This window comes from Somniosus microcephalus, chromosome 3, assembly GCF_052327205.1.
Source record: "Somniosus microcephalus isolate GS21.2 chromosome 3, FLI_Smic_1.0, whole genome shotgun sequence".
In the NCBI taxonomy this organism is placed as follows: Eukaryota; Metazoa; Chordata; class Chondrichthyes; order Squaliformes; family Somniosidae; genus Somniosus; species Somniosus microcephalus.
Window position 1 is genome coordinate 214,214,719 of NC_140989.1, and position 27,541 is coordinate 214,242,259.

General features: G+C 47.2%; 1 protein-coding gene across 2 annotated transcripts in view; it reads left to right on the forward strand.

Moving 5' to 3' along the window:
* Positions 1 to 27,541, forward strand: part of LOC147121714 (solute carrier family 53 member 1-like) — a 332,605-nt gene that overhangs the window by 156,907 nt on the left and 148,157 nt on the right. For both annotated transcript variants that reach the window (XM_085982159.1, XM_085982160.1), the window contains exon 2: positions 45 to 146. In XM_085982159.1, the coding sequence (XP_085838285.1) occupies positions 45 to 146 (102 nt within the window). The remainder of the gene's footprint in view (positions 1 to 44; positions 147 to 27,541) is intronic.

A 27,541-nucleotide genomic window follows, 5' to 3' on the forward strand; every position in this document is an offset into this window, starting at 1 on the left:
ATAAACTTTGAACATCAGTAACAGTGTTCTTTTTACTTTCACAGTCACAGATGAAGATACTGTTAAGCGATACTATGCCAAGTTTGAGGAGAAGTTCTTTCAGTGTTGTGAAAAGGAACTTGCCAAAATCAACACATTCTATTCAGGTAATGGTCGATGGAGAAGGAAAGTCAAGGCGGAGTACTATTTGTTCACGGTTCTGTTCTATCTTAGTCACACAAATTTGGAACAGATATACATGTCTTCCCTATAATAAAATACTGTTGATTTTGTTGTCTTACAAAAACGTGCTATATTAGGCCTCCCTCTACATCTGCCCTGATGATGATGTGTATTACATGGAGGGGTCACTGTTCCTTTTAAGCTGCGCGAGCATGCATAATCTTGAAGGTACCGCACAAGCTGCTCGCAAGCTCTCAAATTCCGCACGTGTACAGAGCTGCTGCGCAAAAGATTTAAAGGTACCGCGCATTGAAAAAACTGACCGCGCACAACAACATTTTTAGAGGGAACATTGGGAGGGGTTGTTGTGAATCCTGAATTACGAATATATGAACAATGATTGACAGGAAAAGACCCTCTGGTTCATCCAGCCTGTCCCACGCAATCATGGTACCTTTTGCATCACAATACACACACACACTCCACCCCACCTGAAACCATACGATCTCCTGGGAGAGGCGAAAAACCAGATTAAAAACCCAGGCCAAATTCTGGCGTCAAATCTGGGAAATTACTCTCTGACCCTCTTAGGTGATCAAAACTAGTCCAGGAGATCACTGATTATTCCTTGCAGTACCTACCTTTTGTTTCTCCGCTCAAGCCAGAAACCGGTTCAGCTCTCACTTGAAAGAATTCTGAGAACCAGCAGCCTGTTCTACAGGTCCACTGTCCTCTGGGAAAAGAACCATCTAATCTAGACTTATACAGCTTAAAATTGTGACCCTTGGTCCTTCCTAAGCTATTTAATTGGAACAAACTGTCTACCCAAACATAATCTATTTCCTTCATCATCTTATAAACCTCAATCAAATCAACCCTAAGTCTACACTTCTCTAAAGTGTAAAGTTCTAGCTCTTTTAGCCTATCTTGATAACTAAAATGCTTCATACTGGGAATGAATCTAGTGGCCCGTCTCTGCACCCTTTCCAAAGTCTCAATATCACCCACCATGTGAGAAGACCAAAACTGGACAGAGTATTCTAACTGAGGCCTATTGTCATATAAATGCACCCCAATATACTATTCGCTCAAGCTATCGCTTTATGGCATTGCTCATGAACCTTTAGCGATCTATGAACTAGAATGCTCAGATCTCTTTCCTTTCCCAGTTGTTTTAATCCTTTTCCCTGAAGGGTATATGTATGTTGTATTCTTCTTGCCCACATGCATAACACTGCACCTTTTCCAAGTTAAACATCATTTGCCAGTATGAGCCCAATCTCCCAATGCATCTAGAGTCATCTGAAGCAGTCGAGCATCTACAGTCCTGACTCTTGCACAAATCTTAGTATCTGCAAGCTTGCAGATCGTGCCCCCAACACCTACATCTAGATCATTGATAAAAATAGTAAAGAGCAACAGTCCTAGCACCGATCCCCATGAGACACCAGTGGTGACCGGTCTCCAAACAGATCCAAATCCATCTATAGCTACTTTCCAGTCAGTTCTCAATCCAGCTCAATGTATTGCCACTAATACTTGGATCTTGTAGAGAAGCCTCTTATGCGGTACCTTGTCAAAAGCTTTTTGGAAGTCTAAGTAGACAATGTCTACTGGGCTTGCATCATTCACCATCTTGGTGACTTCTTCAAAAACTACAATTACATTTGTAAGACATGACCTTTTTTTTGAAGCTATGTTGGTTGTCTCTGATATGTCCCTCTCTATCTAACTTGTCATATATTGCATCATTAATGATTCCCTTGAGCATCTTTCAGAAGGTTGTGGGTTCAAGTCCCACTCCAGTGATTTGAGCACAAAAATCCAGGCTACCACTCCAGTACAGTACCAAGGGAGTGCTGCACTGTCTGCGCTGCCGTCTTTTTTAGATGAGACGTTCAACCGAGGCCACATCTGCCCTCTCAGCTGGACGTAAAAGATCCCATGGCATTATTTCGAAGAACAGCAGGGGAGTTATCCCAGGTGTCCTGGCCAATATTTATCCCTCAGTCAACAGCACTAAAACAGATTATCTGGTCATTATCACATTGCTGTTGGCGGGAGCTTGCTGTGTGCAAATTGGTTGCCACGTTTCCTGCATTACAACAGTGACTACATTTCACAAGTGCTTCTTTTGTAAAGTGCTTTGGGACGTCCGGTGGTCGTGAAAGGTGCTATATAAATGCAAGTCTTTTCTTTTTTTCCTGTTGCTGATGTCAAACTAATGGGCCTACAGTTACCTGGGTCAATCTTGTTTCCTTTTTTAAAGATGGGGACTGCGTTAGCCTCCTTCCAGTCTAAGGGAACTGTCAAAGAGTGCAGTGAGCTGTTAAAAATAGCATGGGCAAGGGGCTCGCACAGCATGTGTCCCACCTCCCTGATGTAAGATTATCATGGATTAGTTGATTTTTGGAATACCTGTTTTAATATCTTATCATTAATATCTTATCATCAGTAATGGATTTATAATCGTGTGTAAGAATTCAATGTAGACGTCTGTAATTATAAATTGTATGTAATGATGACCTGAATTATATATGACATGTAACCCTTTTGCTTATAATTGAAAGCCTATGAGTAAGCTGTAACCAGACAACCTGGGGTGAGAAACAGAATTGCCATGGTCGAATAGGGAGACTGTGTGAAAGTTGGATATTAGCCAACAGTAAGGATGGGACAGAGTGCAGCTAGCCTGCGAATCAAGGTCAGGAGTAGCTACCAATGTGTTTGAATGTGATGATATCGGCAGTGAATTAAAAACATAGGCCTTTCGCAGCAAACAGCAAGGATCCATATCTCTACTCTGGAGACACGTTACATTGTGTTGCCATAACTACTCCAGATATGAGTCTTGATGGTCAAAAACAGATGATGGAAGGTTGTCATAAGACTAAAGCCTGCGTAAACCAGGGTGCTATGAACGTGGCATCTTTATGATTGGATTTTGGATGTAAGCCAGTGATTGGTTCAGGAAGACTCCATAGGTTTTGCATGAGAGTAAGGGTGTAAGAAGGGAGTCTTAACAGCCGCAAAGTGTAGGAGATTTCAGGAGTAAAAGATTTCAGAAAGAGTAGAAGATCTCCGGAAGAATCAAGGAGACACCCGGGAGACAAAAGAGATGAGAGACAAGAGACACAGGGTGCAGCTTACTCACGGTTGTGGCTTCTACCCAAATTATAAGGGGTAATATAAGCCTCAATTATCCTCTGTAAGCTGCTGCTCGAGTACTGTAATGTATTAAGTCTTGCTTGTGCTGAATAAAGTTAACTCACTGTCCCCAATACAGGTCACCCTTGAATCATTTGGGACGAGGGTCCCTCTGGGACTCTCGGGTGGATATCATTCGGCTCGGCTGCCCTATCTATTTTCAGTTCCTAATTCTATCTAAAACAATATGGTTATCTCTGTTAATATTAACAGTTTTATTAACAACATCATTAAATTCTAACACTCGAGCATCGTGTTCAAGAGTGAAGACTGATGCAAAGTAGTACAGGAAACTTTGAGCTATCCGGAAGTTGAATGTCTGGCAACTTTGATCTAACGGCAGAAATCAGCAGCTGTTTTGGTTAGGTGTTTTTTTTTCTCCTAGCATTCTTTTCACAGGCAGGCTCTGGAAAGCGTCTTTGTCGCTTAGCAACAGCTTCAGAGACGCTTCCAAGCTACTGGGCCGAGTGTTTACAAGCTGTTGCTGAGCAACAGTGTTTGTGGTCAGACACGGCAGGCTCTAGAAAGCGTCTCTGTATCTTAGCAACAGCTTCAGAGACGCTTCCAAGCCACGGGCCGAGTGTTTACAAGCTGTTGCTGAGCAACAGTATTTGTGGTCAGATACTGCGATGAAAAGCTCCTATCTGATAACATTGACGCTGGTCTATCCGGAGCTTTTAAAAAAACGGCAGTAGCTCGGTCCTATGGGTGCCGGATAGCACAAAGTTTCCTGTAATTTAATATTTCCACAATACCTCGTGAGTCTGTCGTAACTTGTCCTCGAGCACCCTTCAGTTCTCTGACTCTTCATGTAACTGAAAAAGCTTCTCCCGTTACTTCCACAATTGTCTACGATCCTCTTGCCCATTATCCTTTTGGTTAATCTAATAGCGGTCTTAGTTTTCTTTAGCTGTTCCTGGTACCTAACTGTTCAGTTGAGTATTAGATACCTTTAGTTTGTAGAAACATTGTGGTCATGGTTCCATTGATCTGGTCATTTATTTAATTGCTGTTTGTGGGATCTTGCTGTGTGCAAATTGGCTGCCGCGTTCCCTACAATACAACAGTGATGTCCTGAGGTCGTGAAAGGCACTATATAAATGCAAGTCTTCCTTTCTTTTTTCCATTCACTGCAATTGTTGCCATTATTGCACCATGCCACTGCCCAGGCTAAGATCAGGTAACTCAGCACAAATTGGGGATTGAATATAGCACCTTATCAGTCTGTTTGGTCAGATCATAACATATATCTATCTATATATATAAATCGGTACTTCTGTCATTCTGTCTATCTGTCTATCTGTCTGTCTGTCTATCTGTCATCGCGTGTGCGTTGCGGGTATGCACTCGAAAGTTACAGGGCGTACCTACGCGCGCGTTACCTCCAAAGAAAGCTTACGCTTCCGAGACGGTTTTAAGCGTATTTACGTTTCGGCCGGGCTAAAATTGCGCCCGCGGTATCCCAAAAACCTTCAACATTCCGCTCATTAACATCTCATTATCCGCTCATTAGCGACAGAGTGACCTCGAGCTCGACCAATCGTACGCCAGGTTGCTGGCGTGTGCCGCCGGGCTTTATCGTTCTGAACCGAGGTGAGTCGCCGCCATCTTGATTCCAAACTTTTCCTTTCTTTTTCCCGCTTTCTGCGTCTTAAAAAAAACGTTGCTTTTAAAACACATATTGTTTTAAAAAAAAAAATGATTTAGAAAGTAATTAACTTATCTAATCTCATTAATTTTCCTACCTTTCCCCGTTTTTCCAGGTAGGCCTAGAAGCCTCGGCGTCTCCTCCGCACCCACGCCCGAGCTAGGCACCTCCCGGCCCCACTCGAAGACTGGAGGGCCGAGCCTCAGCCCAGCGCCGCTAGGGTGCGCGCGCAGCAGGAGCTGAGACGCGCTGTCTCTCTCTGGCTGGCCGGGGGGGCGGGGCTTGCTGAGCGTCCAGTGTTACCCTGGCAACCGGGCCCGCCGGACGTATCCCACAGCCGCAATCGGCGGTCTTCACCTCGGGGGGGGGCCGCGACCCTCGGGCGGGGGGTGGGGGGCCGCGCGCGCAGCAGGAGCAGCTGAGACGCGGCGTCTCTCTCGGCCGGCGGGCCCGGTTGCCAGGGTAACCGTGACGCTGACCAAGCCAGAGAGAGAGACGCCGCGTCTCAGCTGCTGCTGCGCGCGCAATCGGCGGTCTTCACCTCGGGGGGGGGCGGGGGGCGCAGCGCGCAATCGGCGGTCTTCACCTCGGGGGGCGACCCTCGGGGGGGCGCCCCCCGCCCTCCCTTTTCCCCCCCGCCCTCCCCCCTCCCTTCCCCCCCTGCCCTCCCTTCCCCCCTCCCTCCCTTCCTCCCTCCCCCTCCCTCCCTTCCCCGCCCTCCCCCCTCCCTCCCTTCCTCGCCCTCCCTTCCCCCCGACCGACCTCCCCTCCCCCCCGCCCTCCCTTCCCTGCCCTCCCTTCCCCCCCCTCCCCTCCCCTCCCCCCGCCCTCCCCCCTCCCTTCCCCGCCCTCCCCTCCCCCTCCCTTCCCCCCCTCCCCCCCTCCCCCTCCCTTCCCCCCCTCCCCCCCTCCCCCTCCCTCCCCTCCCTCCCCCCTCCCCTCCCTCTCTTCCCCCCAGTCGCTCTCTCTCTTCCCCCCCAGTCGCTCTCTCTCTTCCCCCCCAGTCGCGCTCTCTCTTCCCCCCCCCAGTCGCTCTCTCTCTTCCCCCCCAGTCGCGCTCTCTCTTCCCCCCAGTCGCGCTCTCTCTCTCTCTCTTCCAACAACAACATTCCCTCGAAAAAGCCTCGGCACCGCCGGGCACTTCAGCTAGTATATATATATTTTTTTTTATCCACACTTTTGTTCTGTTCTTCTCTCCCACAGGGCAGCTGTCTTCCATTCTGCCAGCGTAATTTACACTTCATCTAGAGCCATCCTTTGTTTCTTAACCTGTCCCATTACCATCTCCTTTTGCCTTGAATATCTCTTAATGTCTTTCAAATGTCTCTTAATCTCTCCTGCCTTCCAGCCTATCACAGGCCTTCCCTTTTGTTCTTTTATCTCCTCCCCCCTTTCCCAGCCACTACACTTGCTTAAAAATCTGTTCCATTTCCTGCTTTTTTCCAGTTCTGACGAAAGGTCATCGACCTGAAATGTTAATTCTGTTTCTCTCTCTTCACAGATGCTGCCTGACCTGCTGAGTATTTCCAGCATTTTCTTTTTTTATTTCAGATTTCCAGTATCTGCAGTATTTTCTTTTTGACGAAGTGGTGTACTGAATACAGACCAGAAGGTCCCAGGTTTGAGTCCCAGCTTGTGCTGAATAAGCTGATCTCAGCTGGGGCAGCAATTGGGTGTTACAATCAGCCTCAACATCCTTGGACTCGGGAGGGAAAAACTCAGCCATGGTTCCCACTCCTATCCATTTACGCATTTGGGCATCGGGTGAGGACAGCTTAAGGCTCAACAATGATACCCCTCACAGGCGAAAAAGCCTGCCAGCAGTCACTGTCTTAAGCTCACACACGAAGGAATGGCTACTTGCGCGAAGTACCAGACAGGAGGCCACACCTATGGAACTGTACCCCAAAAAGAAACCAGGTCCTTCAGGAAAGGAGGGGAGAAAACTAACAAAAGAAGTCTGAGGGAGGAAAGGAGAGCAGAAAAAAGGCAAAAAAAAATTGGGTGGGAATGTTGTGCCTGAAAACCTGCATAACTATGTATAATCCAAAAGGTTTAAGGATTCAATTTGAAGAAATGTTTGTCTTCAAGATTCTGTTTTGAGGAATAAATGTTGAGTGATTCTCTTGGATCTCATTGCCTAGCTGGCAGCCAGAACAGGATTACACAATTGGATCTCATCTTTCCAAAATAGTAACTCTACACTCTTCCTATTACAGCATCTCACTGTTTCTTAAATGAGTCCAGTGGCCTAGATTCAACATCATCCCGACAAGATCTCCAGATAGTGTATTTCACATGTTTGGAAATCAAACCTGTAATTCTGGCATTATTCGTACCGCACTAGTACCACATGCAGGTCAGCTGCAGTACGACTTCTGTCTAACTTTATTGCTGGGTTCATTACAAAATGGTTCAATTTTCACTCTCCCTTTCTTTCTCGCCACCTGCCAAAAAAGCCAAGCAAGAAATCAGCACTCTTCTCTGCTGCAGGCACGGATGTGTCTCATCATCTCCCAAGTGGCTGGTTTGGTGCTTTTAGAGCCTGCATTGGTGTTCGTCTGGCTCAATTGTCCAACTCAATTGCATTGCCAACATCATAACCTTTGTAGAAATCTTCAAATGTCTGATTTGAATTACAGGTACCAGTAATAACATTATAATTTTCAGTGGTAAGTTAAAACAGCCATGAAATTAGCCATTAAACGATGGAAAATAACATTGTGTGTGACTGCCGGAAGCCATCCACTGAGGTGTGTGAGCTGTTGAAAGACCAGTTTAAAACTGCACACCACGTTCATAAAAAATAATACAACCATACCAGAAACCAAACAGAAAAGACTAATTCACTTGGAGCAATTTTCTATTATGAAGACAGTGGATGAGGGAAGCCCAGTAGACATTGTCTACATAGACTTTCAAGAAGCTTTTGATAAGGTACCACACAAGATGCTTCTCTACTAGATTAATGTAAGAAGTCACACAACACCTGGTTATAGTCCAACAGTTTTATTTGAAATCACAAGCTTTCGGAGCGCTGCTCCTTCGTCAGGTGAAGTGGAGAGATGCATAAAGACACAGCTTATATAGTCAGAGAATAATGCCAGATGATTACAGGTAATCTTTCTAACTGCCGTGTCAGCAGCGAACCCAATGAGACAACCAATGATCCGGAACAGCAGACAGAGGGATCCGCAGTGCAGCAACCGAAGAAGAAAGAGTCAAATTGGACCCCTCCGGAGGGTCGCTGCCCTAAGCTTGACATGTATGCTCAAGCTGTCAAGAGATGCATCAACGCCAGATTCATCAGCCGCACTCACAAGACAGTCCAGAATGTCGCCCGAGCACAATGCAACGCCATCCACGCTCTCAAGACCAACCGCAACGTCGTCATCAAACCAGGAGACAAAGGAGGAGCCATCGTCATACAGAACAGAACGGACTATTGCAAAGAAGCATACCGACAACTGGACAACCAGGAACACTACAGACAGTTACCCGCAGATCCGACCAAAGAACACACCCGCCAACTCAACAGACTGATCAAGACCTTCGATCCAGACAGCATCCTACGCGCTCTCATCCAACGTACTCCCCGCGTGGGAGACTTCTACTGCCTCCCAAAGATACACAAAGCCAACACACCCGGACGTCCTATCGTATCAGGCAACAGAACCCTGTGTGAGAACCTCTCTGGATGCGTCGAGGGCATCCTGAAACTCATCATACAGGGAAGCCCCAGCTTCTGTTGCGACACTACAGACTTCTTACAGAAACTCAGCACCCACGGACCAGTTGAACCAGGAACACTCCTCGCCACGATGGACATCTCGGCACTCTACACCAGTATCCCCCACGATGACGGCATCGCTGCGACAGCCTCAGTACTCAACACCAACAACAGCCAATCTCCAGACGCCATCCTACAACTCATCCGCTTCATCCTTGACCACAATGTCTTCACCTTCGACAACCAGTTCTTTACCCAAACACACGGAACAGCCATGGGGACCAAATTCGCACCCCAATACGCCAACATCTTCATGCACAAGTTTGAGCAAGACTTCTTCGCTGCACAGGACCTCCAACCAACGCTATACACCAGATACATCGACGACATTTCCTTCCTATGGACCCACGGCGAAGAATCACTGAAAAGACTGCACGATAACATCAACAAGTTCCATCCCACCATCAAACTCACCATGGACTACTCCTCAGAATCGGTTTCATTCTTGGACACACGAATCTCCATCAAAGACGGACACCTCAGCACTTCACTCTACCGCAGGCCCACGGACAACCTCAGGATGCTCCACTTCTCCAGCTTCCACCCTAACCACGTTAAAGAAGCCATCCCCTATGGACAAGCCCTGCGAATACACAGGATCTGCTCCGACAAGGAGGAACGTGATGGACACCTACAGACGCTGAAAGACGCCCTCGTAAGAACGGGATATGACGCTCGACTCGTTGATCGACAGTTCCGACGGGCCACAGCAAAAAATCGCATAGACCTCCTCAGAAGACAAACACGGGACACAACCAACAAGTACCCTTCGTCGTCCAGTACTTCCCCGGAGCGGAGAAACTACGCCATGTTCTTCGCAGCCTTCAACATGTCATCGATGACGACGAACCCCTCACTAAGGCCATCCCCACGCCTCCACTACTAACCTTCAAACAGCTGCCTAACCTCAAACAGACCATCGTTCACAGCAAATTACCCAGCTTTCAGGAGAACAGCGACCACGACACCACACAACCCTGCCACGGCAACCTCTGCAAGACATGCCAGATCATCAACACAGATACCATCATCACACATGAGGACACCACCCACCAGGTACATGGTACATACTCATGTGACTCGGCTAACGTTGTCTACCTCATACGTTGCAGGAAAGGATGCCCCGGAGCATGGTACATCGGCGAGACCATGCAGACACTGCGACAACGGATGAACGGACACCGCGCAACAATCGCCAGGCAGGAGTGTTCCCTCCCAGTTGGGGAACACTTCAGCAGTCAAGGACATTCAGCCTCCGATCTTCGGGTAAGCATTCTCCAAGGCGGCCTTCGAGACACACGACAACGCAAAATCATAGAGCAGAAACTGATAGCCAAGTTCCGCACTCATGAGGACGGCCTCAACCGGGATCTTGGGTTCATGTCACGCTACATGTAACCCCACCTGATGTAGGGTCACCCCGACTCGAGTCGTCGTTGGCTTGCTCTCTCTACACAGATGCGGCCGGACCTGCTGTGGTTTCCAGCAAAAAAAATGTTGTTTTGTCTGTTTTTTTGTTTTTCATACAGACCCCAGCATCTGCAACATTTGACCCCTTGTGACCCCACCTCATTATTCTTTGATGTAATGTTTTCCTGACTAACCTGTTTGGACACCATTCACACCTTTGATTGCTGTGACTATCTCTCTGCCGAGGTGTGATAAATGGCAGTTAGAAAGATTACCTGTAATCATCTGGCATTATTCTCTGACTATATAAGCTGTGTCTTTATGCATCTCTCCACTTCACCTGACGAAGGAGCAGCGCTCCGAAAGCTTGTGATTTCAGATAAAACTGTTGGGACTATAACCTGGTGTTGTGTGACTTCTTACGTTTGTCCACCCCAGTCCAACACCGGCATCTCCACACCATGGCTACTAGATTAAAGCCTCTGGTATTAGTGGTAATATATTAAGCTGGATTGAGAACTGGCTGGCAGGGCATAGGCAAAAAAAAGTAGTTGTAGATGGATTTGGATCTGTTTGGAGACCGGTCACCAGTGGGGGATCGTTGCTCTTTACTCTTTTTATTAATGATCTGGATGTAGGTGTTGGGGCACAATCTGCTCATTTCCAGATGATACGAAGATCTGTGCGAGTGTTAGGTCTGTAGACGATGCTCATCTGCTTCGGGTGGATCTTAATGTGTTGGGAGATTTGGCTCCTAACTGGCAAATGATGTTTAATTTGGATAAGTGCAGTGCTATGCATGTGGGCAGAGCAAATGCTTATTCATACACCCTTCGGGGAAAAGTATTAAAGAAGGTGGAGAAAGCAAGATTTGGGCATTCTAGTGCATAGATCTCTAAAGGTACATGAGCAATGCCGTGAAGCGATAGCTAGAGCAAATAGTGTTGGGGTGCATTCATAGGACAATTGAATATAAGATGCGTGATGTGCCTTCAATAACCACAAAACTAGAAGTTATAGACTTTAACAAGTTGGCTTTTAATCACTAAGATCAGAGCTAACATCTCAACACACCGACTGGCTCACAGGAATGAGTCATACAGATCCTGGGATCTTTAAGTAAGAGAAGTCAGGGGCGGAGCCAAGAGCCAAGACCTGGAACCTTCCAGGTTAGTCAGGAAAGAGGAAGTGAAACTATGCACCGTGTGGGGGAGGGTAATATACATGAGTGCAAAACGAATACAGGCAAGACAAACAGATTTCATTACAATGCGGCATGCTAATTTGTCCTTGTGCAAGACCTTGGTCAGACCTCACTTGGAATTTTTTGTCTAGTTTTGGTCTCCTTACATGGTGGTTGATAATTGAGGCTTTGGAAAGGGTGCCGATGAGGGCCACTAGACTAATTCCCAGTATAAAGCATCTTAGTTATCAAGATAGGCTAAAAGAGTTGGGACTCTACACTTTAGAGAAGCATAGACTTAGGGGTGCTCTGATTGAGGTTTAAAAGATGATGAAAGGAATAGATTGTGTTCCAGTTGACAGTTTGTTCCAATTAAATTGGTTAGTGAGCACCAGTGGTCACAATTCTAAGTTGTGTAAAACCAGATCTAGGTTAGATGTCGGGGTGGTTCTTTTCCCAGAGAATAGTAGACCTCTGGAACAGACTGCCGTCTCATGTGGTGAATGCGGATGCACTGAATTCCTTCGAGAGAGAGCTGGACCTGTTTCTGGTTGCGGCAGAAATCACCTCTTACAAAAGGTAGGTACTTCAGGGAATTCAGGACCAGAGTGATCTCCTGGACTAGTTTTGATCGCCTAGATTGGTCGGAGAGGAATTTCCCAGATTTCTTCCCCACCCCCCCAAATTGGCCTGTGTTTTTATCTTTTTTTCGCCTTGCCCATGAGATCACATGGCTTTGGGTGAGGTGGCGAGTGTATATACAGGTAGACTATCCTTTATCCGAAAACCTCGGGACCAGCCGTGTTTCAGTTTTCGGAGAATTTCGGATTTCGGAAGGTGGGTCGGCGGGGGTCGGGGCCGGCGGGGTTCCGCGGGGGGGCCGGCGGGGGGTCGTGCGCACGACTTACGCTGACGCTCAGCGTAAGTCGGCGGAGGTCGGGGCCCGCGGGGGGTCGTGCGCACGACTTACGCTGACGCTCAGCGTAAGTCGGCGGGGGTCCGCGGGGGGGTTGGCGGGGATCGGGGCCGGCGGGGGTCCGCGGGGGGGTCGGGGTCGGCGGGGGGGTCGGCAGGGGTCCGCGGGGGGTCGTGCGCATGACCTACGCTGACCCTCTGCTCAGCGTAAGTCATGCGCACGACTTACGCTGAACGAAAAAACCTTCGGTTTTTAGAGGGTTTCGGTTTTCGGAAGTTCGGATAAAGGGTAGTCTACCCGTATTGTGATTATTTACCTGTCCGTCATTGTTTATATTCACAGATTTACATTGGCCTCACAATGTCATCCTCATACATGTTTTTACAGCTGGTGGATAATTGAGCGCATTTCCAGAATGTACAGGTAGACTATCCTTTATCCGAAAACCTCGGGACCAGCCGAGTTTCGGATAAAGGAGAATTTCGGATTTCGGAAGGTGGGTCCGCGGGGGGGGTCGGCGGGGGGTCGTGCGCACGACTTACGCTGACGCTCAGCGTAAGTCAGTCGGGGTCGGCGGGGGTCGGGGTCGGGGCCGGCGGTTGGTTTCCTTTTAATCTAGCATTCTGACACACTGTGAGTATATGACTTGCCCGTGGTCCTGGAGATCTGGTTTAAATGTAAAATCTTTGTGGAAGGTGGATCCTATTAGTCTTGAGCTTTGGAGTGCACGTCATGCCTGATGTGAGAAATTGACTGTCCGAGAGGCCGTGGTGCATTCAAAACTGTACGCTGATCTTGCAAATTCTTGTCCTCATCACAAACAGTGTTAGAGATGAAAAGTGATTGGAGTAACCCAGGTGACTCAGTGAGTAAATACATTTCTGCAAAGGATCTGAGATTAGTGGGGTTGCATAATCTGCAAAATTCAAAATCAGAACACCAAGTCCTGCTGGCGGTTGTCGGGGCTGGCGGGGTCGGCGGTTGTCGGGGCCGGCGGGGTCCGCGGGGGGGTCGGCGGTTGTCGGGGCTGGCGGGGTCCACGGGGGGGTTGGCGGGGCCGGCGGGGTCCGCGGGGGGGTCGGCGGGGTCGGCGGTTGTCGGGGTCGGCGGTTGTCGGGGCTGGCGGGGTCGGCGGTTGTCGGGGCTGGCGGGGTCCACGGGGGGGTCGGCGGTTGGCGGGGCCGGCGGGGTCCGCGGGGGGGTCGGCGGTTGTCGGGGCTGGCGGGGTCGGCGGTTGTCGGGGTCGGTGGTTGTCGGGGCTGGCGGGGTCGGCGGTTGTCGGGGCCGGCGGGGTCGGCGGGGGGTCGTGCGCACGACTTACCCTTTATCCGAACTTCCGAAACCGGAACCCTCTAAAAACCGAAGGTTTTTTCGTTCAGCGTAAGTCGTACGCACGACTTACGCTGAACGAAAAAACCTTCGGTTTTTAGAGGGTTTCGGTTTTCGGAAGTCCGGATAAAGGGTAGTCTACCTGTACAAGGTTGGAAACGCCATCTCACCCACAGTTGGAAACTGCATTGGCAGGGAGTAAATAGGGCAAATAGTTAAACCATTTTTTAGTATGGTTACCCTGGAAATGTTGCATGGTATTCTGTGAAACTAATTTACTCTAATGTTTTATACTGATGCATGAAAATGTTGACTCTCAAATTCTGCCTGGTTATGGGTTACCAATGTAAACATTGGGAGCCAGCTCATAAATGCTGCTCTCCTGCAATCTGACCTACAGTATGCTAGTGCAAAAGTGTCTTTCGAGGGAGCGGAAGTCAGGTGCTTGCCCACAGAGAAAGAATCTAGCTTCTCTTGCACACCATCCCAAGCGGCACTCAATATCCACATACTATTATATTATTATGGATGTCTGTTAAGAAATCGGCACAATGTTCAGACCAGGTATTTCAGTTACATAGGTTATTTATGTAAATGAATGATACATCTTTAGAGTTCTGTTTAGCAGACTTTCTTCTCCAAGACCTGAGTGTGTACTGGTACTGTGGTCAGCTAGTGTTCAGCAGAGTGTTGATGAGCATGTTTGAAAATGTCTAGTTTTCACTTATTTTTAAATAAAACAATCCCAGTGCAGCCAGACATCTCTAATTGTATGAGATTGCTAACCGCAGGGAGGTATAATGAAAAAAAAAATGGCGCAGCTGTTTGCAGTAATCTCACGAATGGTCACCAGCGTGCTGTAAGTAATAATTACTCTTCTACTTCAGAGGGGCCTCTGGGACTGGTGATACATTTGAACAAACATTACATCAGTTGTTTTCAGGAGACATAGGAGTTACTTTGGTTATCGTTCACTGGTGGCTATTGAGAGAAATTAAATTGATTTTTATGCCAAAACTTTAGAAGGGGGTGGGGGGGAAGCAATTATATTAACATCTCAATAACCGTACAGCTACTCGTGATTTTGAGGGTTGCAAAATATGGAGATTGAACACAAGCTTGACAAAAATGAATGTAGGTGCCTATGAATGTGTTAGATAAAATAGAACTTCAAGAATCAATTTTCTATGTGGATGACACAAATTTCAGTTCACCCACGAATTTGAGGATCTTTTGACTACAAAACCATTTTAAAGTCTCTGAAGATGGTGCTGTCAATCACCATGATCAAAGACATATAATACATTGTGTGAAATTTCAATAAGAAAATTAACGCATGTTGTCTGAATTCCAAATACTTACTGAGATCTGGCGCTGTAGAATTCAAATATACACTTTACCTTGATTTAGTTTCCAGATCAAACAACTTTGTTTGGTTCCTGTAGAAGACCCATCTCCCGTTCTCCATTTTGAAACTTAGTGAGGGAAGTGAGTTTTTTTCGCTACCTGCCACACTGGACACTTGCAAGTGATTTGTCTATCCTACTGGTAAGGTTACGGTGTACAGTCTGCAGAGCCTTTAGATGAGATCACTTTTTGATAAACTGCATGGAGGAAATTATTGGGGTAAATGTGACCATATTTACCATGCTGTTTGTTTGGAGGGGAAGGTCAGTTTTATGCTAATAAAGGTGAGCGATATTACTCTTTGAAAACTTAGGCCTAGAAATTCGGTTGTTTGCGCCAGCGGTTAGCGCCTAAAGAGACCGAGAATTGGGGCGTTACCTAATGTTGGGGCGGGCGCAATGAAGATAGCGACAACTCCCATATTGACTATACATTTAACGCCTGCGCTAAGTGTTTGCGCGCGCCCGCGAGCGCAAGCACATAATGACGTCATTTCATGGTGCAACGCCTTTTAGGGGCGCCTGAGCGGATATTGGGTGGCGCCTGGAGCCTTAACGCCTAGCGCTATTAGTGACAGTTCGAAGGAGCGTTAGCAGGCCCTTCTCGGAGTCGGGGGGCGCTATTTAAAGGGGACAGCTCTAGTATAGAAGCTTCAGCCACTTGGCCTGTTCATTGCGATCGTTGGTGGAGAGAATTGGGGAGCTACTGTGGAGCAGAGTTTTTGGATTTTAGCATTAGAGTACTTGGGACCCTCAAACCTGTCCGGAGCAGTTGGAGCACTAGACCTAACAGCCTTTTGACCAACTGGCATCGGAATGGGAGATGCTTTGGAGGGCGACGGGCTCCTGGCCGAACACGATGAAGGGGCAGAAAGACGGCGAGAGAGAGGGCCGGGATTGGCCAGAAGGAGGAGGGGCAATGGAGGTTGCCCAATCTGAGGGTATGCTGCGAGGGTCTTTAGGGGTCATACCTTGACATGTCAGAGGAGCAGTGTGTGCGAAGGCTCCGAATCGGGATGGATGTTGTTGAGCTGTGCCACCTGCTTACTGAGGATCTGCAGCCGCGTCAACGGTGCATGACCTCTCTGTCGGTGGCCGCTAAACTGACTGTTGGCCTCAATTTTTATGGCAACGGATCCTTTCAGTGAGCCATTGGGGACATCGCGAATATCTCTCAGGTTGCAGTCCACTGCTGCATCCGGCAAGTTACAGCTGCCCTTTATAGGCGAAGGCGTCAATTCATCACCTTCCCTCTGACCCTGGAGAAGCAGGCGGAGGAGGAGCAGGAGGAGGAAGATGGAAGGGCTCCTGAAAGTGGAAGGGCCATCCGTCACTGGCTCATGAGGAGTCGTCTCGAGGCCCCTCTGGCGGAATGATGAGTGTCTTAACTGCTGCGCACTTTGGATGTTTGAAAGCATCTGAAGGCCAGCATCACTGTAATTATTCACGTACACCATAGCACATTTAAACTTCTCTTTATTGTCACAAAAGTCTTTCATTACAGCAAAACAACGTCATGTCAACAGAAACCATAACAAACAAAATAACAGTAAACTCTTCGGCAAAGCCGCCAAACTGAACAAACTATTTCCAACAATTCCAACAGGTGAGGGTCTCCTTGAGTTTGGCCAAAGAAACGTCTCAGGACCTCCCTCTACTGCTGGCCCCTTGATGGAGAACGACTTCTCTTTCGCGCTCGGTCCCTTCCCTCCCTGCTGCTCCTACGTAATTGAACCCCAGTGGCGGGGTGAAGGCTGGGGGACGCCTGCTGACTGTCTGGAAGCGCAGAAGTCCCTGAGGGACGGCCTGGCTGACCTCTGGGCTTGGAGGGTGCGGACGCAGGATGCTTGATCTGAGCATGGCTGGAAGCAGTGTGCCCTGCAGGTGGTGGCAGCTGCACTGCAGACATGCCAGCGCTGGCATGTGGAATGGTCTCCTGCCGAGAGAGGACACCTGCACCATTGTCGGATGACACACTGGCTCTCTGAGGGGACCGGCTCGGCTCATCCACCACAATCGCATGCTCCACTGATTCCTGGCCTTGTATGGGACTGGAAGGGCCCGGGGTGATCCTAGCTGATGCAGATAGGGTGGCTGCAGTGAGAGTTCGCGTTGCCTCAATCTGGGTGTGGACGAGGCCGGCAAGTGACTGCGTGGCAGCAGTGAGGACCTGTGAGCCAGGTGCCAGTGCTTCGGAGAAGCCCTGGACAGTTCTTTCCATTGCTTCGGACAAGGCCGGTGCTGACCGCTCCACTGCCTCGGACAAGCCCTGGACAGACCTTTCCAGGGATTGTCCGAAGCCCTGAACAGTCCTTTCCATAGCGGCCTCGAAGCCCTGGACAGTCCTCTCCATTGTTGGTCCAAAGCCCTCGACAGACCTCTCCATTGTTGCCCCGAAGCCCTGGAGAGTCCTGTCCATTGTTGCCCCAAAGCCCTGGAGAGTCCTCTCCATTGTTGCCCCGAAGTCCAACACACTCTTTGCCAGTGTATCTATTGACTGAGGCATCCTCCCCACTGCAGCCATCAGCTCAGTGTGCCTGAGCCGGGCCTGGGTGCTCATTTCAGCCAGGCGATGCGCCTCCTCTGCACTCTGTGCAGCAGTCATCACTACCTGCCTTGCCCTCCGGGGAGACGGTGGCCGAACTTGCCTACCCCCCTTGTGTTGCTGCATGCCGCTTGGTCCGGCAACTGCCTGATCATCAGAGCCCCCCTCCCCTCCAGGGAACTACTATCCCCAGTCTGTACATGTGTATGCTCCTCTGAGATTGGAGCGGATTGTCCGGCTTCCTCCTGATCCTCGCCTCCGGAGGCACTGGCACTGGCAGCTTCAGGGCGTGGAGCCCCAGTTGGTGATGCATCATCTGAAAGCAGGGAGGTGGAAGAGTGGCTTTAGCAAAAGGACAGGTTGGCGGAAAGGCATGGCAGATTGCGGCACACTGAGGAAGCATGCTGGCGGGGGGACCAAGTGGAAGGAGACAGTTGCAAAAGGTGAGAGCCTTACCCTCGCTGTCGAGAATGGGGTCGGCAGCTGCAGTGGTAACAGGACCAGACAGACGTCCTCCAAGAATCTGGTGCACTCTCTCCTCGAGATCCGTGAGAGTGACCACTTGTGGAGGTCCGCCACCGGTTCGACGCTGCTCCTTCTGCATCGTCACCAGCTTGGACTGCAGGGGAAAGAAGGGGGAAGTTCTGTAACATGATGCCTTGAGAGATCATCTCATGCCCCCCATGGTGCAAGAGCCCTTACATGATGCCTTGAGAGATCATCTCATCCCCCCCATGGTGCAAGGGCCCTTACATGTGGCCTTGAGAGATCATCTCATGCCCCCCATAGTGCAAGGGCCCTTACATGTGGCCTTGAGTGAAATGTCCATGTGTGTGCCCAGAAAGGGCCATGGGTGCTTGCTGACAGATGGCCATTGGGGCATCATGGCAACAGGGTCCTCGAAGTTAGGTGCAGATGGAGGGAATCAGAAGTTTGCATAACCAACACTCGCCCTAATGACCCGAGTGAGGTCGTTGAATTTCTTGCTGCACTGAACAGGGGTCCTGGTCGCCAAGCTGTTGGAGTTGACCCTCTGAGAAACCTCCCTCCAAGATCGCCGGTAAGCCTTTTGATTCGGCCTCTTGCCATTGTCAGGATACAGAACATCTCGACGGCGCTCAACTGCAGACACCAAGTGGTCCAGGGCCTCAGTGCTGAAGCGCTCTGCTCTCTGTCTCACCTTCTCCATTCTCACCAAGTTTCTTGCGCCAGAGAAGGGCGAGCGCCGATTCTGAGGCCTACAGGGCGTTGAGTGTAGCAGCTCAGGCTGACTGACCCACCCCTTTAAGAGCCGGCCGGTGCCTGGAAGTCTCGTGGTTTCTGGTAATTGAGATCACCTGCGCTGCGCCCGTCCGCGACGACATTGGGTAGCGCCTGAACTTTTGCGCCTTAGGAGCCCCGTGCAACGTCTGAGTTAGCGCCTCAATCCCCTTTGGGGGCGATGCAACCCAATATCTCGCCAGGCAGCGATAAGTTTCGTCTGGCTATAAACTTTGCGCAGCGCCAGTTCTAACGCCTCAAGCGGGGCTATACCCAATTTCTAGGCCTTAGTCTTTTGGCACCCATTGTCCACAGAGAGATCTCACATATAGCATAGCTAGGTTCAGGGTTAAGCTCCCTCTGCCCCAACAGTGTGCCTCCAACTGCAAGTTAAAAAGAACATTCCATACACCATCAGCAAGTGGCTAAATAGAGATGTCCCAATGATCGCTAGAGTGAGAGACTCCATTTTTGGGCAGTTTTGTGCTGTGAACTTGCACCCACTAGGAAGTGGGTTCAAACTGCCCAAACCCATCTCGAGTAAGGCCTTTACAGCCAACAGTTTTATCTATCAGTCTGGGCTGGATTGAAACCCAGTGAAAGGGTAATATACTGACACATTGCACCACCTATAGTTTTCTCAATTAATGGAAGCTCTAAGTACTTAGGAAGTGTTAAGTGTACATTCTGTTGCAGCCTTGAGGGAAAAAGGGGAAGTTTGTAAGGACACCAAGTGACAACATGGAGTGACACAGTTCTGTCTGTTTCATTATTATCTCAGTCAGATTAACAACCAGGAAAAACTAAATCTACTTTTATATTGGTTTAGTGCTGTGATGGTACCACCAGCTCTCAACGCATGGATTGTACAACCTGTGACAACACTAGAGTAACAGTGCCAGATTCATTAAGGCCATCAACTGGGAAGAGATGGTATAAAAGGTGAGTCTGCTTAGTGAATCTGGCATCTTTACTGTGTGTTGAGTCTCAATTGGTGCTAACCTGTGCACTACCTAATGAAGGCATGTGGAGCACTATGATTAAGAGGACCAGTCATAAAGAATTAGAATTCCACAGGCGCCTGTCTGCTTTAGGTAACAATTAAAATTGTACAGTACCTCCCTAAGTTCTTTTGTGCTGAGAAACTATATAATTACGTTCAGCATAGAGTTCAATCATTATGCGCATTACACAAAAAGTCTTGATGCCGCTTGTGGAGAAGGTTTACGATACTCTAATTAGCCGTGTTCTCTTTCGAGGGTTTTGCTGCGCTCCCTGTAAGTGAACCTCTCATCTGCTCTGATCCAGAAGCTGCAGCCTCTCAGATTTCCACTCCTAGAAATCTCGCACCATGGAACTCGCAGCGATCTTTGGTGACCAGTGCCCTCTGCACTCTTGCTTCTCTCCAAGTTTTCTCAGAAGACAGAAACATTAACACACCATCCAAGTTCATTTGAGGCTCCAAATTGAGTTACTCTGTGATTATTTACAGTGACACTAACAAGTAATGCACATACCGAACAGTGCAGCTCTTAGCCAATAACTACACTAAACTGCCAAGTCTTTTGATGCTACACTCTTCCTTCAGTAGTGAATGTAGAAAGTCTCTTGCACCACAAGTTTCTTTCTAACTCTAGGACAAACGTTTGCTCAAGTTCTTGGGAAAGCTCAGTCTCGTATCCCCTATGCACTTATTCCCATTGCCATGGTTTAAGTGTTGTATTTTGTCTTTGATTTGCCTGAAGTTCATAACAAATTCAATGCAGATAGAAAACGTAGATTTTTCTTACATTATCTTGATTGCTTAACTGTTTATTTGCAATCTGTTCCAAATTAAATGATTCACAGAATGTTCACACATCCAGAATGAGGCCTTCTTGTCTCAATTAGAATATTAAACCAATCTGAACATTAAGAACCAAGGTCATCTCTGATAGCCAGAACAAGTGGTGCCAGTCAACCATCACAAGATTGATCCTGCTTTAGCTTTAAATTTATGAAACATGCATATGCTAGTCCTACATCTATCTACCATTATACGATGACAAGACCGTGGAATCTGTTGCACCCCTAGGCAGGACTGGAAATTTTTTCTCACAGCGCCAGGGACCCGGGTTCGAATCCGGCCTCGGGTGACTGTCTGTGTGGGGTTTGCACATTCTCCCCGTGTTTGCGTGGGTTTCCTCCGGGTGCTCCGGTTTCCTCCCACAGTCCAAAGATGTGCGGGTTAGGTTGATTGGCTATGATAAAATTGACCCTTAGTGTTAGGGGGATTAAATACGTGGAGTTACGGGGATAGGGTGGGATATGTAGGGGTTACAGGGATCGGGTGGGATATGTGTCGGTGCAGGCTCGATGGGCCGAAATGGCCTCTATCTGCACTGTGGGGTTTCTGTGATTCTGTGAAATACAGTACCCGGATGGGAATTTTGAGAACAAAGCAATTTTTGAAGTGCATTCACTGCTGGCAAGTGTAGCAGTCAATTTGTGCACATCAAGGTCCCATGAACAGCAGTGAGTTGAATGACCAGTTAATCTGGTTTGATGATGATGGTGGTGGTGGTTGAGGGAGGAAAATTGGCCAGAACACTAGAAGAAGTCCATGCGCATCTTTTAAATCCACCTGGTTGACAGGGCCTTGGTTTAAAATCTCATCCAAAAGACAGCATCTTTAAACATTCCTTTAATACTGAATTGAAAGAGGAGGTGACCAGTGTTGGAGAGTATTTCTTATGTCAACATGCACTTCTAACAATGGGTCACTGGATGGAGATCTTGAACTTTTAAGTCTCCCTTGGCAGCCAGGGAATTGAGGCCAATTGTGGCCTCTACTGTCATCTAGGCTAGGATTGGCATAACAGAGCAAATCAGGGACTGAACTTGGGACCACTATGGTCTGTAGCACAGCAATACCCACTTAGCCATCAGTTTCTTCTGGCTCTGTTGTTTCATCAGAAATATTGACAGGGGAGGGGCTGCTTTAAGTTATGTTCTCCACTTCCACTTCTGATGGGTTTGGTTAAAAAGGGAGTATCATTTGAAATGGAACATGAAATGTTTGTGTGTTCTTTCCCAGTTGCTGCTGGTGATACCGTTGGGGAAAACTGGCTCTGCAGAACTTTCAAGTCTGACTGTGAAAATGACACCAATAGAGATTGCATTAACATATAGCATTTCAGCCTTAACTGACCATGACTTCATACTTCCAGTTTTCATATCTTCTCAATGTTAGCTCCATGATGTCGTCAGCATTCACTCTACAGACATAAAGGAGACTATGAAGGTATGAGAGCGGAATTGATTAGAGTGGACTGGGAAAATAGATTAAAGGGTAAGACGGTACATGATCAGTGGTGTACATTCAAGGAGTTATTTTACAACTTTCAAGAAAAAAATATTCCACTGAGGAAAAAAGGGTGTAAAAGAAAAGACAGCCATCCGTGGCTAAGTAAAGTAATAAAGGATAGTATCCGACTAAAAACAAGGGCATATAAGGTAGCCAAATCTAGTGGGAGGATAGAAGATTGGGAAGTCTTTAAAAGACAGCAAAAAAGAACTAAAAGATTGATTAAGAAAGGGAAGATAGATTATGAAAGTAAATTAGCAAAAAATATAAAAACAGATAGCAAGAGTTTCTGTAGTTATATAAAAAGAAAAAGGGTGGCTAAAGTAAATGTTGGTCCCTTAGAGGATGAGACCAGGAAATTAATGGTGGGAAACATGGAGATGGCAAAAACGCTGAACAAATATTTTGTATCAGTCTTTACAGTAGAGGACACTAAGAATATCCCAACACTGGACAAACAGGGGGCTCTAGGGGGGGAGGAGCTAAATACGATTAAAATCACTAAGGAAGTGGTACTCAGTAAAATAATGGGACTTAAGGCGGCTAAATCCCCTGGACCTGATGGCTTCCATCCTAGGGTCTTGAGGGAAGTGGCGGTAGGGATTGTGGATGCATTGGTAATAATTTTCCAAAACTCCCTGGACTCAGCAAAGGTCCCGGCAGATTGGAAAACTGCTAATGTAACACCCTTAATTAAAAAGGGTAGTAGACAGAAGGCTGGAAACTATAGACCAGTTAGCCTAACATCTGTGGTTGGTAAAATTTTAGAGTCCATTATTAAGGAGACAGTAGCGGGACATTTGGATAAACATAATTTAATAGGACAAAGTCAGCATGGTTTTACGAAGGGGAAGTCATGTTTGACAAATTTGCTTCAGTTCTTTGAGGATGTAACATACAGGGTGGATAAAGGGGAACCAGTGGACGTAGTGTATTTAGACTTCCAAAAGGCATTTGACAAGGTGCCACACAAGATTATTGCTCAAGATAAAAAATCACGGGATTGGGGGTAATATTCTGGCATGGGTGGAAGATTGGCTATCTAACAGAAAGCAGAGAGTTGGGATAAATGGTTCATTCTCAGACTGGCAATCAGTAACTAGTGGTGTTCCGCAGGGGTCAGTGCTGGGACCCCAACTCTTTACAGTCTATATTAACGATTTGGAGGATGGGACAGAGTGTAACATATCAAAGTTTGCAGATGATATAAAGATGGGAGGGAAAGTAGTGAGTGAGGAGGACATAAAAAACCTGCAAAGGGACATAGACAGGCTAAGTAAGTGGGCAGAGATTTGGCAGATGGAATATAATACTGGAAAGTGTGAGGTTATGCACTTTGGCAGGAAAAATCATAGAGCAAGTTATTATCTTAATGGCAAGAAACTGGAAAGTACTGCAGTACAAAGGGATCTGGGGGTCCTGGTGCATGAAACACAAAAAGTTAGTATGCAGGTGCAGCAGGTGATCAAGAAGGCCAATGGAATGTTGGCTTTTATTGCTAGGGGGATGGAATATAAAAACAGGGAGGTATTGCTGCAGTTGTACAAGGTATTGGTGAGACCACACCTGGAATACTACATACAGTTTTGGTGTCCATACTTAAGAAAAGACATACTTGCTCTCGAGGCAGTACAAAGAAGGTTCACTCGGTTAATCCCGGGGATGAGGGGGTTGACATATGAGGAGAGGTTGAGTAGATTGGGACTCTACTCATTGGAGTTCAGAAGAATGAGAGGCGATCTTATTGAAACATATAAGAATGTGAAGGGGTTGGATCGGGTGGATGCGGGGAGGATGTTCCCGATGATGGGTGAAACTAGAACTAGGGGGCATAATCTTAGAATAAGGGGCTGCTCTTTCAAAACTGAGATGAGGAGAAACTTCTTCACTCAGAGGGTGGTAGGTCTGTGGAATTTGCTGCCCCAGAGAGCTGTGGAAGCTACATCATTAAATAAATTTAAAACAGAAATAGACAGTTTCCAAGAAGTAAAGGGAATTAGGGGTTACGGGGAGCAGGCAGGAAATCGGACATGAGTCTAGGTTTGGATCGGTCATGGCCCTGTGGGTGGCGGAGCGGGCCCAGGGGCCGTGTAGCCTGGTCCTGCTCCTACTTCTTGTGTTCTAATTCTGTGTTAGATTTCAGGAGATGGTTCTATTCACGGATTAGTGGAGACCTCGGGAACAGGCTGCCAGCTAGGAGTCCTTCAAGAGTAAATTGGGCCTGTTCCTGGCTGGGGTGGAGATCACCTCTTACAGATGGTAAGTACTGCAGGAAATACAGGGACAGAGTGATCTCCTGGACAAGTTTCGATCGCCTAGATGGGTCGGAGAGGAATTTCCCAGATTTTTTATCCCAAATTGGCCATTGGGTTTTTTATCTGGTTTTTTGCCTCTCCCGGGAGATCACATGGGTTCGGGTGGGATGGAGAGTGAAAGTAGATTTGCAGTTAGGATCAGATCAGCCATGATCTTATTGAATGGCGGAGCAGGCTCGAGGGGCCGATTGGCCTACTCCTGCTCCTATTTCTTACGTTCTTATATAATTTCCAATATAATGACCAGGCTGCAAAAACAAGAATACCAGTAGCTGAATCACTTATCTACAGTAAAACGTCCTGGTCGACTGACAATAGAAATTAAAAATGTTCCTTGTACACACAGATGTGTGAAAATGGTTTATGAAATGCCTGCTCAAGAAGTTGCATGTATCTAAGAATACCCAGTGCAGGGACGTTGGGTGTTTTTTGGATGCATTCACAGCTTCTTCTTCAGACTATGTACAGTCTTGATGCTGATCCACTGGTTTTTGATTGATTGAACAAGTGATAATCTCAAGTCTTGCGATAAATCTTTGTAGCTGTTAGGAAGCAAATATGTCTCTCTTTCTCATGGGGTACAGTTCTATGCCCCCAGCAGCTCGCTGGGCTCTCGCCCAATTAGCCTTTCTTCATGAGTGAGTCTAGACAGCGAGTGTTGAATACTGGAGAGCTATAAATCTTCAGAATTAGTCCTGTGCTGGCATTTGGTAACATGCAGCCAGCCTGAGATTATGACTATAATATTTGAGGAATGTATCATAATGTTAACACCAGAAACCTTAGACGTTTAGACTGTAGCTGCGCATTTTCAATTCTCTGTGCCAAGTGCATCCTCCTTGCCAATTTCCTTGCCATCAAATGCAGCACATCCGTGAACTTTGGATAATGTAGTTAGCAAATTGCTATATGCAGTTTATTTTATCCACTCTTGTTGCCGCGGGGATATATTCAGTGCCCATGCAATGAACTCTTCTTTAACCATGTTTGGGTAAGGCATCAGGCAGTCTCTTACTTTAATTTCATGGTTTAAATCATAAACCTATTCCTGCGACTAATGCAAAGTGGTTTTTGAGGATTGAAATGTTCTCACTTTTGAAATTTGTACCTCTTATGGCAATTGGAAGAGTTTCTCAGAAAATTGATGAAAATGATTGTGAGAAATTTGAGTTTGAGATATGTAGAACTCTGAATGAATATAGAAATAAATAAAAGAAACTCCCTGCAGAGGTGCACTTCAGGGAAAGGTTTGGTTCTGGAATTCTACTTCAAGCCTCAAAAGGTTCATACTGTTTCACTGTAAATGTTCTTTCCCCTGACAAGTATTTTTGGGAGACCATCAAAATGCAACATAGTTTATCATTGTTGGGCTTGGTAGTGCTATAGTTTGCATGTTTTCTGTCAGGATTTCAGACTGGACCGGGCTGCTTCAAGTCCGATTCTCCACTTCTGATTGATTTAATCCCATTTCATTGATAAAGGACCACTTTGGGGACAGAAAAAGTGACTGCTTTTCAGGGAGCTGTGGACTACCTAGAGTTAACTAAGAAGGGAGCAGCTCAGCCAAAACAGATTGTGTCAGCTTGGCTCAACGGTAGCACTTTCACCTCTGAGTCAGCAAGATCTGTGTTTAAGCCCCACTCCAGGCCTTGAGTGCGTAGGGGGTGAATTTCCTTGGAGCTTCTCCCGCTCCACCACTGGAAGTTTGGCAGAAACCCCATTTAAGCAGGTAAACAGAGTTGCAGGGGAAGCTCTGAGTAAATTCCCCCCCCCCCCCCCCCAAAGTCATGTAGGCTGGCACCTACTGAGGGAGCACTACGCCGTAGAAGATGCCACCTTCCAGATTAGACGTTAAACCAAAACCACGTCCACCACGGCACTATTCGAAGAAGAGCATGGGAGTTCTCCCAGTGTCCAGGCCAACATTTATCCCTCAACCAACACCATCTCGTTGCAGTTGTGGGACCTTGCTGTGTGCAAATTGGCTGGTGCGTTTACCTATATAACAATGACTACACTTCACTGTGACGTGCCTTGGGATGTCCTGAAGTGATTAAAGGGGCTATATATAAATGCATCTTCTTTCCATGTTTCTTATTGTTTTAGAAATCCTGGAGATATTGACCTTAGTAATAAAGGTAACTGAATAGATATAAGAATGGTGTATAAATTAAAGGGTGTTTTATTTTCATATTCACAAGAACATACTGAAGCTCTTCCCTACTGTCGAAAGTCATCCCTCTGGTCCCCCCCGTGAGATCACAGCAGTTTTGTGTACTCAAGATGATCTGAGAGATGACTATAAATGACTAGGCAAGTGCCTAGAACATACTAATAGATTTTCAGAAATGATCTAGAAGGCTGTTTTCAACAATGGGATGAGTCTCCCCTGGTTTTACAGCTCCTAAGTGAATTTAATTTGATCTTTCTCAATCCAGTTCCAGTTCCTAGTGAAGCTGCAGTACAAAACTGCCTCTAATTTGTCACTATATTGGGTACTTTCCACACACGGGCCACAAGGGGAACTTGTGTGGGAAACAGATGTCACACAGGTGCAGTCGGGTTTGTTGTTCTCTGTTTGGAACAGAGTGAAGGGTATTTTACCCCCCGCATTTTTAGTGTGGCCGTATGGCCTACTCCTCTCATTTCTTATGTGCAGTAATTTGCCTTCCTGACTGAGGAGTTTGGTGTGAAGTCTGAGTACAAAGATTTTTTTCTCTTTGTGGTTGGTGGGGAGGTTGGGATAGAGGGGTCTATTCCCCAGTACTGTTACGTCTCTCCGTGATGAATGCACAAACTTTCCCCCTCGTTTGCTTTTTTTTTAAACTGCAAAACTTGAGTTATTTTGGCACCTGGAATAAAGTAGTATTGTAACTGTTGTACGTCACATTTTAGAGTGTCTTCAGAATAGATATCCACTTTTGCACAAATTATGCACCTAACTGATGCTGGTAAATAGCCAACTCTCAAAAATAAAAGTAATGGTGAGGTGAAGGAATGTTTCAAATTGATCTTGTAACAAAG